Source organism: Solenopsis invicta, chromosome 3, assembly GCF_016802725.1.
Source record: "Solenopsis invicta isolate M01_SB chromosome 3, UNIL_Sinv_3.0, whole genome shotgun sequence".
Classification (NCBI taxonomy): Eukaryota; Metazoa; Arthropoda; class Insecta; order Hymenoptera; family Formicidae; genus Solenopsis; species Solenopsis invicta.
In genome coordinates, this window is record NC_052666.1 from 25807427 (window position 1) to 25819761 (window position 12335).

Below are 12335 nucleotides of genomic sequence, written 5' to 3' on the forward strand. Positions count from 1 at the left end.
ATTTAAATAAATTAAAATAAAAATTTTTTTACACATTAATAATCAATAAAAACATAAATATTAAAATTATTTATTATTCTTTTAAAAAAAATTCCTAAAAATCAGTAATTTTTCAGAATCAAAACAATATATATATATATATAAAATATATATATATATATATAAAATTTTTTAATAACACGTATAATATATGTAATAAAAAACAGTTCAATATATTGAATAAGGAAAACATATAAAACGTTTTTTATTCAACCTCTTGAATTGTTTCTTATATTCTTGGTTTTACAAGTATAAAATAGCATCACATTTTATAATACAAAAGTCAAGTCACGTGGAGGTATAACCACAAAATTCTCAATTTATCAAAACGTTCTTTCACGGAAAATAAATCAATATCATTTTTTTTTAGACACTCACTTTGTTTTAACTATTGCTCTTGCCAAAAGTATATTGATACTTCCTTTTTTTCCATTTGTTTATTAATTATCAGTAATAAATCGACCTTTACACACGTCCTGTGACGCTCATAGACTTAAAGCACACGGAAAAACTTGAGCAATAAGACGTACACAGTAAGGAAATCAACACAACGGATTTGCTATTGCTTACGTTTGACCTTACATTCTCGACTGTAATTGGCTGATTCGCTTACTGCCTAAGCTTTACTGCTTATGTTTTTCTGTATGTGGCAATGCTCCTCAATTAATCAAAAACACTGACAATTTTTTTTTAATTAATTTATATTTTTCCTTGATTAATTTTTTTGCCGATAAATCAATATTCAATATTTTTTTCATAACATTAGTAAACGGATTAGTTCTTCTTTTATCCGTTTATAGAACTTGTCTGTATTAGAAATCGAAATAGAGATTGGGTTGGAGTTTAACCAATCAGAAGGAAGAGAACTAATTTCAAATTTAGTGAAATTTGCTTTGATTGGTTAAATTCCAATGCAATCTTAATTTTAATCTGTAATTTTCTACAGTAAAAGCCTATCCAGACAAATTTGCATAGGTGCATAACTGTATGCGTAAAGAAAATTATCCATTCGCATTTATTTTATAAAAACGCGCATAATATATGATTGAGCAAGTTGTCTGGATAAACCCTAAATGCGGAATCTACAATGCAGTTGCAAATGCAAATTTCTCATTTTAATTAATAAAACTGATATTTTCCACAACTAGATATTGATATACATTAAAGACAATAAAAAAATAAAAATATTTTTTAAGATTAAAAAAATAAATTTAAAAACTACACATATAAAAATATATTTAAAAATATATTGATTAATCGTATTTCCGATAGTTTTTTTTATACATATTTGATGTCTTTTCATTTTTTTTTATTTTAATCAATTAAAAAAAATCGAGTTATTTTTAAACATCGTCCATCCCTACTTTAGACTATGAATGAGCAATCTACGATTTTCGGCAAAAACTAATTTCAAGTAATTTAGTAAAGTTTACTTTTATTAGTCTAATTTTAATAATCAAATTCTAATTTTAATCTACAGGTGCTTTTAGATTTCTCCCTGAACATTCCCTAAGTGTCATTTTATCGTTGTTATTTGCTGAATGTGTGTTAAAGAAAAATAAAATACCTAGGAATACTCAAGTAGGGAATCTGAACGCATCCCGGGATACGTTGGGATTCTCTCCGTCCTCTGCCACCCAACCGTCGTTCAAATTTTCCCTCCGATTCTCTTCTAAAATAACTATAATATCGCGCCTGGCTTGTATTAGCCGCTCTGTATTTTTTAATTTTTATTAATTACGCAAGGCTGTTTTATATTTTTTAAGTCTTTAATGTTAATCATAATTTATTGGGTGCTTAAGATAACTCAAGTTAAATTTCCATTAGGATGGAAAAATGATAGGAGTAACTCTCTAATACCTTTACGAAAGCATATTATTGTTACGTAATTAACAGAATGTTGTTTATTCTACAACATTATTCTAATACCTTAGCATTTAACTGTGATTAAATAGACATTTTCAGATAAGAAATAGATTTACGAGGTATATAGAAAGCATTTTTTAATAATTCATCTAACGAATTTAAATATTTGCCATCTGAAAGAAAACATTATAATAAAATTTTATTAATATGGATTTCCATATTATTTCAAAAATATTGTTTCGACATACTTTAACAGGTAAGAACAAACTTCAAAGAAAGAAGAAGAAAGAGAATTTTGTTGTATTACTTAAATTTATTTTTGCAAGTTGTTTTGTATTATATTAAAGTAAAATAGTATTAATATTGTTTGAACACATTTTAAATCACATTTTCTGATAAAGAAGCAAACATACCTCAACTCAACTCAGGCAATACAAGACATCGTTGAGTTGTCATGAATCATAAAGATACTAGAGAAGAGTAATGCCTATCATTTTCCGGCCCTAGTGAAAACTAACTTGATTTATCGTAAGCACCCATTGGAAACAATACTCTAGTAATTGGTAATACAAGAATGCAGACAAGAGCAGGTTAACTGCTTTTGTCTACAATGTTTACAGTAATTATTAAATATATTAAATAAAGATTTACAGCATTAAAGCAATCTCTTTTTCTTTTTAAAGATAATTTATACTATTACTCAAATTGTAAAAAAATTCACATCTTATTTAAAGTACAATTTGATATTGGCGTTAATTTATTATTATTAATGCGTATCGGAATGACATTATAATAATTAAGACGTGCGACATATATATTGATTTTACATAGCTTTACCTTGCTTAGATACTTGGAGTGACCGGGTGATAACCAACTTATGTCGACCGCGGTAATCTTCCAAGTGGTATCCAATCTGACGGTGAACTGCTCGATGGGACTAGCAATGGGCTTCTCGTCCGACGATATTTTACGTGCTACGCACATCACGCAAGGACCATTGTCTGACGATTCAGAGGACACATCACCGCTTTGATCGGGGTTACTGGGCAGAAGAAGAGAATAGATTTGCATAGACTCGTACTTCGATACTCGCTGTTGCTTCTCTTCCATAGTCTCGTCCTTATCATCAGGAGGCTTCACCAAGAAGCGGCAATTAAAGGTGCGATTCCTAGTCTGAGGCTGTGGCTCGCTGGTCCAGCCTGGAATGTACGAACTTAAGTGTTTTTTAAATGCAAAAAGATTAGTCGCGTTGTGATGAATTAGTGTTGATTAAGAATCTAATTTTAATCATTTATTTAAACAAGATTATTTCATCAAAGATTATTAGATTATTTCATCAAATAATACCAAATTAAAAAAATTGCAAGTAAAAAAATTTAATAATTTTTTTTTTTAATAGAAATATGCAATAATAATTTCTAAAAAATTTCTAATATTTCTATCAGTCTAAAGAGATCTCGTATTATTTCAATTAGTACAATAATAAACTACAAAAGAGGCTAAATCAAATTATAAAAAATTTAATTAATAATATATCTCAAATTTGTAAGAAAAAAATGACGTCAAAATTCGTCAAAGAATGAATTTAAGATACCAAATCTTATAAAACATCTTACACATAATAATAATTCCGCGATTATAATTTAAAAATTATTATTAGAGAGATTTTGAAGGATGTATAAAAGAAAGTAAATTGAGTTAGATCGTTGAAGTATGTTAGAAGTGCGGATATACATTATGAAGTATAGGCAGAACACGATGAAATGACATAATTTATCAAAAATGTCACCCTCTCGAGTTTGTAAAGATCCCCTTGAATTAAACGCATGAACAAGAAATTGAAAAATGAATCGCAAAGGAAGAGGGCCATTCATGAAGGAGTAAATTACTCGTGACCTGCTGATTGCGCCTATCTACAATCTACCCTACGAGCTACCCCCTATGGAAAATGTGTGTACAATAAAGATATATACCTAAAGACGACATGGGTAATAAACTAGGCATGAAGGTGTTGTGATCTCCATGATGAATAATATTGTAAATATCCTTTCCGAGTACATCGTCCTTCGTGTAGTTTATGAACTGCGTAATGTTATCCGTAACGTACTCCACGCAGCCCTCCGTATTTACAATGAATAGAAACCCGTCTAGCGTCTGCAAAGAAGAGATACGATGCTGTTGTATAACATAATTTTAAAGTGGCGCTCACCGTGGCCTTTTGAAAGGTGCGATTTCTGGTGCACCCGTGTTTGATTAATCGGTGAAAGTAATCTGATCTGTTTATTCGGACGGATAATACGAACCTCAAGTAACGTAGGACCATCTTTATCGTTGGAATTTGACGAGGACACTTCTCCCTGTTGCACGTCATGACTATTGGAAGCGTCTTGTTGCCTAAAGTGCCGAATCTGTAAGATAAAAAGAAAAAAAATAATTCAACACTTCTTATATAAATGTGTTTTAATTCGCTATATTATTCAAATAACAAGTATATTAAATAATTATGTTATAAAATAATATAGTAAATGAGGATTATTTAATAATATTTTAATTAAAACCGATTCATATTAAATATTAATTCTATTATTTAATATTAAATTAAGCAAAACTATGTAATAATTTAATTAACTATAGCAATTTATTTAAGGTTTCTTCGAATTTGTAATATCTTTTCAGGACAATGCAAGCTAATGCAACATATTATCAAGTGATCCAAAGAAATATGTAACATCAGGTAATATCCATAAATCCTTTGGATCTCGTAAGTATTTCAAAACACACACACACAAATATTCTACATAATTATTACTGTAATAAATACAATAAAAAATAAATAAATCACTATTTTTAATATCTATATTCTTGCTTACTTAAATCTCATTTGCATCAGTTTAGAAAGAGAGAGGGGGGGGAGAAAAGGAGAGAGAGAGAGAGAGAGAGAGAGAGAGAGAGTAAAAAAGATCATAAATAAAAAAGACCCAAGAAGTTCTAATTCATAATTGTAATTTACATTACAAGAGCGCAGAACAGAAGGTAGTCACATAAATCTCAATTTATTTAATTTTAATATCGAGGAAACTGCAAAAGCAACTTCCATTTCTGATATCTGTCACTATTAGGAAGCCAACACATGCGTCTCGGATCAAAACACAAACTGCACTACCTGCGTCTTTAAGACCAAATGGAGCATTTCGAAAACATCTGAGAGCGAACGGTCGAGTGACGAATTGTTGATACGTATTCGTAAAGGATATACGACTGCATTTTTTCACCATGAGACGATCGTGCGAGAGATATCGGTGAAATAGGAGACGGTATATCGCACCAGATAGAAGACAAATAATCCACTCGACTGGATAAGACTTTATTATCACGCACATTTGTTTTTTTGCACATAACACTTACGACGATGCGGATTTGTCAAGCCGGTTGAGGCACGAAGATGCTTACAATTAGTGGTTTCACGACAAAATGATGCGCCAGCAGATGTAGATAATAGGAGGACACGCAATATATCAACAAAGAAACGACAAAGGAAACATCGAATTATATATAACAGCGTGATAACAATTAATTGGTGATTAAAAACAGCAATGATATCATTGCCAAATTCAATTGGTAAATTAAAATGCATGACCCAAGCAATCACAGCGATATGAAGATTTATGTTCACAATGTATTTATATTCACAGTTTCAAAATATATTTTATAAAAAATAAAAGATCAAATGCTTTTTAGTCTTCAAAAAATTTTTTATTACTTTATATAAATTAGTAATTTTATATTTTGATACTTTATAATCAATTAATTTAATTATTTAACTTGATGTTGATTTTTCTTGAGTTTGCTATCGTGAAAACTTTAAGAATGTCTAAATTAAAATCTCAAGTTATTCAACTAAAAAATACTATACAGCAGCAAATACAAGAATTAAATCAAAACCAAAATTTATTTAAATAAAAAATTTGTATAAAAAATTACGAGAAGTCATTGGATATTTAAAAGTCATTATAAAACTATTTACGAAATACTCAAATACAAAAATTAAATTAAAATCAATACCTACTAAATAATATAAAAATTTCGTTAGAATATACTGCGGAGTTGTTTGACAAAATGCATTTATAAAATGTTACTTTTAGAATTGAATTCGTTATAAATAAATGGCAATGTAAAAAATTATTTATTTTATTTATTACCTTAGACTCCCTCATTCTCCCTCATTATTCTTTCATAACAAATCTCATATATTTCAAATTAATCGAGAAAGTGTCGCAATGAGACATTCAGGACGCCTGTCTTCTACTTAAATTTTATATGATCGGAAATGTCACGATTTAAAAATGTTCATGCAATTGTGCTGAAAAGGAAACCCTAGATTTTAATTCAGGTCATCTTTGTATATTCCCCCCCCCCCCCCGCTTTCGTCGAAGAGAAGAAACGCCGCCGCTTCTCGGTACGTGGGACCAAAATTTACTTTACTGAGCGAAGGGCTGAGCGACTATGTACGAACCCAGGAGAACGATCGGAAAGTGCATCATGCATGCGTGCGTGCATGCATGTGTGTGTGAGTGTACACCGTTCAGTTTTTGTACTGTATGCACAGTCCATTAGCCGCGTCGCCGTCGTGCGCGCGGACGCGAACGTCTGTGTTATTGCGTCATACCGTTAACGAAACAACGACACCGCTCCAGGGAAGGACTTAGGAAGTTGCTCATGCTCGAAGAAAGTCGTTGCTCAAATGTAACACGTCGACGAAAGTCATGTAACTCGATAACTCGTCGCGGACACACTGAGCTTCAAAGACATAAAACGCTGTCACCCGGTATATTATATCATGTATAGTCGTGAGCTAAAAGGTTGCAACACATTTTCTTCGATTGTTTTTGAAATGTAGACTTGCTCATCAAACGGCGAACATAATTGGTTCTTACCTGTGGATCCAACCAATTACGTTCGCCAATCAATGAGCAAGTCTAGATTCCAAAAACCATCGAAGAAAATGTGTTGCAACCTTTTAGCTCACGACTGTACAAAGTGAACGACGCTTTTGTTTCAATTGCGAATTTCGCGCGGCATGAAGAATACTTTGCATCAACAAATTGGATGAAGCAGAATCAATCGCCACATCAAGATTCTTATCGAGCAATAATAAAAAATTTTAAATATATACATATATATATTAAGATAAAAAATTGATATAAACATATATTATTGCATATTTCTAATTTCTTCAGAAAAATGTGACAGTGGAGAAAAAGAATCGAGACGATAACTCTAATGACGCTTATGCAGATCAAATTGTCGTTTACGATCAGTGACATAATTACATCACGCAATGCCATCGCCGGGTTGAAGAATCGAGACACTTTCTCCTCGTCAAAGAGATCGTATTCCGTGAACAAAGAATAAGAAACTTTTCCAGGCACGCTTAAGATTATCTTTCCCTCGTTTCTATCATCAATCGCGTAGCTTCATTATCATTCCCGGCGCATTTTAAGGAAGTGGTGTAAAAGCGCAAGTAGAGCGCATCGGATTATATCCGGTGTTCATACGAAAAAGAAGGCACTTTCGAAACTAATCCTTCAATGAAGATTCTTAATAAACATAAGGCAACATTTCGATTATTATCTCGAGCATGGATCTAATGCTAAATGTGCGCAAATACGAATTCTTGCATATTAGGGAAATGATGCATTTAACGTAAAAAGAGACCCAAGCAACAATTCAATATCGGGAGACGTCTGAAGTATGTTATGAAAAGTCCCGTTTATGTCGTTGAAAAATTGGACGTCTAAAATATGTCCCAAGAACATTGTTTGAACATTCTATACAAAGGACATTTACGGCAGACATTTTAGAGACGTCCAAGAGACGATGTCAATATAACGTCAATCTTTTAACTCATTAACATTAAATTTTTTTAAATTTTAATTTCATTAAATAACATTGAATGAGTTTATTCTACATATTTAACCTACGGATATTTCGATAGTAGTTCTAAAACGTCTAAAGAACGTCCGACATCTAAAGAAAGGACGTTTTGTGACAGTATGTGACATTGTAATCTATATCCGATAGAATAAAAGCATTATGAAACTTTTTTAATTTTGACAAGTGCATTTGGAAATAAGAGAATTTTTCTTGAAGTCAAGTCCCTAAAATGGAACTCTAAGGTAAAAGTAAATAGCAATATTTCGATAGTAAAATTTCATTTAAATCTTATTTAAAAATTAATTCAGACATTTGATATTCTTGGAAGATGTTAAAATATAAATATAACTGTTAAATAATTGTATTATTTTAATGCAATAAAATAACAAATTGCATGTCTCAAAGACATTTTTGCGATATCTTTTAAATATGCGTGTTACTCAGCAAACAAAAATAAATTGAAATGAACAGAAATAAATTCAGTTCGACATTTCCGAATTCGCGTTTCAGATTTTTTGAATCAATTTGAATCCAAAAATATAACGTGGATATGAATATATTTGAATTCAACATGATGAAATAGCTTATTTCGTATTGCAATTTATTTGAATCCAAAAATACTCCGAAACTCTAAAGCGCAAACTTGGATAAATTCAAATAAATCGCAATTTTCAATTAATTTGAAATTATTTTTGTTTGTCGGATATCTGAATTTTTTTAGGTTTTACGCCGTGCGTCCTAATAACGTCTTACGGACATCTTTGGGTCGAACACTGTATGTAGAAAAGGTGTTTTTAGGGCGTCTTCGGGTCATGTATGTCAAATAGATGTCCGTACTTGAAGAATGCAACATCGTTTGGACGTCAAATTGTTGCTTGAATAATTTTCCTATATCGACACCGTCTGAAATTGAGTCTCTGGAAAAAAATCGATTCGACCCAATTCATAATTCATAAAGGAATGGGGGAAGGCCGCGAATTACTATTTCAGACGATCCAAATACGGCGTCGGTGGTCCCTCCGAGAGGACGCGGATGGAATTCCTGCGTTACCGGCCGGAATTCACGGTCGCGCGCGCTCGCGCGTTCCGCGCGGAAAAGGCGCGTCCTTGAGCTCGTATCTCGCGACGCCGATAGATCGCGCGGCCCGTAATCGGCGCAGCGAGATCTGCGAGAGTGTTGCGGCACACACGCTCATTGCGCGCGCCCGCCGTGGCCTCGAAAAGTCGGTGACTCCGGGCCGTCGTCGGCGCGGCCGAGTCCGACAAACGGCTGGTGTATGGTCTATATATATGTGTATATATATATATATATGTGATATATATATATATATATATATATATATATATATATATATATATATATGTGTGTATATATATATAATACATATACATATATATGTATACGCGCACGCGCGCCTGTGTACGTGAGCGACGTTGCCGCTAATCGTTCCACCGCTGGAAACGACGGAACGCGTACGTGGGCACGCATACACGGACGCGTACGCGACTCATACGTATGTACGTGCATGTATGCATTTCTCTCGTCGCATCGCACATGTCGCCCGCTATAAATTCTTCTTCGGCTTTTCGCAGTGCGCGCGCGCGCACGCGCGCGCGACGTTTCCACACGGCCCACCATGGGCCGCAAAAAAGAGAACAAAATCGCGATTGCGGAGAGACCGCTTCTCGGGGGGACAAAGACAAGACGTGATAATTACATTAAAAAAAAACGGATAAAGATAGATTGGAAAGAAGCTAATTGATTAAATGTATAGCAAGGCTTCGAGAACCTCACGCTTCGCTAGGGGGCACAAGATGTGTTGAACCGTTCCTGGGTGATTCCTCCACTTCGCGACGACAACACGTCGCCATCGGCGGACGGACAGAATCTCCGACGAACCGACAAACAAATCGATGCGATGACATCCAAGAGGGAGACGCGAGATAAAGCGGATTGAAAAAGAGGTGCGACATTTATTATAATTTTCCTACTAGAAATTTTTCAATCGACTCCACCTCGATCGCGCCGACCAGGGTCGCCGCTGCGCATAGTGCTATCGCGCAAATGACGTCACAAAACGGATTCTCGCTCACATTTTCCCTCTCTTCCTCTCTTTCCATCTTTCTCCCTCTTCCGCTCAGATTCAGGTAGAACCGTGAATACGCGAACCGTTTGGAAGGTTTCCTATTGGCCTCGGTGACGTCACTCAAGGTCACTAAGGTCCAAGGCATACAGGAAAACGTAAGCAGTAATACAAATCAGCCAGTTGTCGACAATTTGAACATTGTCGAAAATGTAAAGTTATCATGTTAAAACTTTCAGCTCTCTGACTGATCAGTTTACATAAATGCTTAAATTTTACTGTTCATATTTTTCTACATGCCACTGGCTTAAGGCCCTGTGCGTAGTAGAGGAATATTAGATATTAGCGACAGGGATTTAAATTTTAGAGTCAGTTTTCTCAATGAATATTAAACGTAACGCAACACACAATGGATACGAATAAAACGTAAGACAGCATAGAAAAAGCATTGCAAAATATCGTTGCAATGTTTCAGCAACATCGCAGCAATGGTAAAATATTCGCTTCAGAAATAATGATACGTAATGTTGCAGCAACATAAAGTATTAACGTTGTTGCAACATTACATATCAATATTTCTGAAGCGGACATTTCATCGTTGCTGCAGTATTGCTGAAACATTGTAGCAATATTTTGCAATGTTTTTGCTATTCTATGCTCTACAGGAAATATGCCGTACGACTCATAACTTATTATTTATCTAGAGCATTCATTGAGGAAACTGATTCTAAAATTTTTAATTTCTCTCCCTAATATCCAATATTTCTCTATTGTGCGGAAGGTCTAACCCTCTCAACTCGGCCAAGAATGGCATGTGACAAATTCGATTGTTTTTTTTTTGCATGGCTTTCTCACGTAGTCCGCGTGGTCCCGCACTTCCGCAAATTGGTGCATCGTGACCAGGACCGACGAAATAAAATTTTCCAATTATATGGAGTTTCTAAGAGTAAATTAAGAAAGAAAGAGAAAAGAAGGATAAATAAATTTTCTTATATCTTTTCTATCATATGTTCCGTTAATTTCTACATGGCAAAACTAGCTGCTCTGATATTATTTTTTTAAATAAAGTTATTAATGAATTCCTCCGTGTTCAAATTATCGAAAATGTCTTGGTGAATATACATCGATATAGGCATTTTATATAGCATTGTTGATTAAAAGTAACTTTTTAAACATTTTAAATCAAAAAATGATCTTTTATTCGAATAATACTAGGATTGTTAAAAAAATGCGAATAAATGTTGTGCCTGCCATAAAGAGCTCTAACCAGATATCACATTTTTGTGAATTTCGTAACTTTTTATGACTTAATAATAATCTTAAATAATTTTTCATTGACTTTAATTTATTGAAACTTCTTCCACATAAAATCACTATTACTAGAATAGTTGAAAAGTAACTATTTTTTAAAGTATTTTTTAAAAGTAATTTTTATATTTATGTTTCTTTAAAAATACTTTTAAAAATAAATATTTTAAAGTAGCATGAAAAATACTTTGAAAATTAGTTAATTTTTAACTATTCCGGTAACAATGGTTTCATGTAAAAAAAGTTTTAGTAAATAAAAATCAATAAAAAATTAGTACTTTATGCTATTTTTTTTTTAAGTATTTAATTGTTACTTTAAAATATTTTTAATGCTACTTCCAAGTTCAGATACGATTCGATTAAAAAGTAATTATAAATTAGTTTTAAGACATTTTAAAAAGAAACTAACTTTATATTAATATTGCAAAAATTATTGATATTGCATATCCGTTTGCGGCAATCAGACGCGTTCTCCGAGGCGTATGGAATTCGGAACTCAATCGTAAGATGTGTTCGATGACACGTGCTCCTCCGTGAATCGCATGACTATGTTCAGGCAATTCACGTGGCTGCACAGGTGAAAACGCAGACGAGAAGGTTCCTTCCTTCTACCATGACTGTGCCCTGATAGAAGCAACCGACCCGAGAACATGAGCGAACAACGAATGAACCGATGAAAGGACGAACATGGCTGAGCATGCTTTTCAGCAGTCTACAAACTGCGAAACTCGGCCGGATTCCACACGCTTCGAGAAACACGCTCGATTGCTGCGCCGCATGTTGACAAGAATGTATGTGATAATATGGTTTCTTCTAAACTTTTGAGTTTTAAACAAGATAGAATATCAATGTTACCTAATGTTAAGTCAGCGTCTGTTTAAAATATTTTAAAACTAATTCATAAAATTACTCTTAATCGAATCATATCTGAACTTGGAATAGCACCAAAAATGTTTTTAACTATTTCAGTAACAATTTTATTGGTTTCATGCGAAAGAAATTTTAATAAATTGAAACTAATAAAAAACTTGCGTTTGACTCGCATTTCCTACGTTTTATTCTCTAATTTTAATAAAAAATTATTTAAAATCAATATTTAAGTCA

General features: G+C 33.1%; 1 protein-coding gene across 14 annotated transcripts in view; it reads right to left on the reverse strand.

The window, feature by feature from the left end:
* LOC105197264 (nuclear receptor coactivator 3) overlaps window positions 1-12335 on the reverse strand; it is a 163471-nt gene that overhangs the window by 32606 nt on the left and 118530 nt on the right. For all 14 annotated transcript variants that reach the window (XM_026133202.2, XM_026133197.2, XM_026133205.2 and 11 more), the window contains 3 exons: window positions 4209-4313; window positions 3879-4059; window positions 2743-3104 (listed from right to left, as the gene is read on the reverse strand). In XM_026133202.2, the coding sequence (XP_025988987.2) occupies window positions 2743-3104; window positions 3879-4059; window positions 4209-4313 (648 nt within the window). The remainder of the gene's footprint in view (window positions 1-2742; window positions 3105-3878; window positions 4060-4208; window positions 4314-12335) is intronic.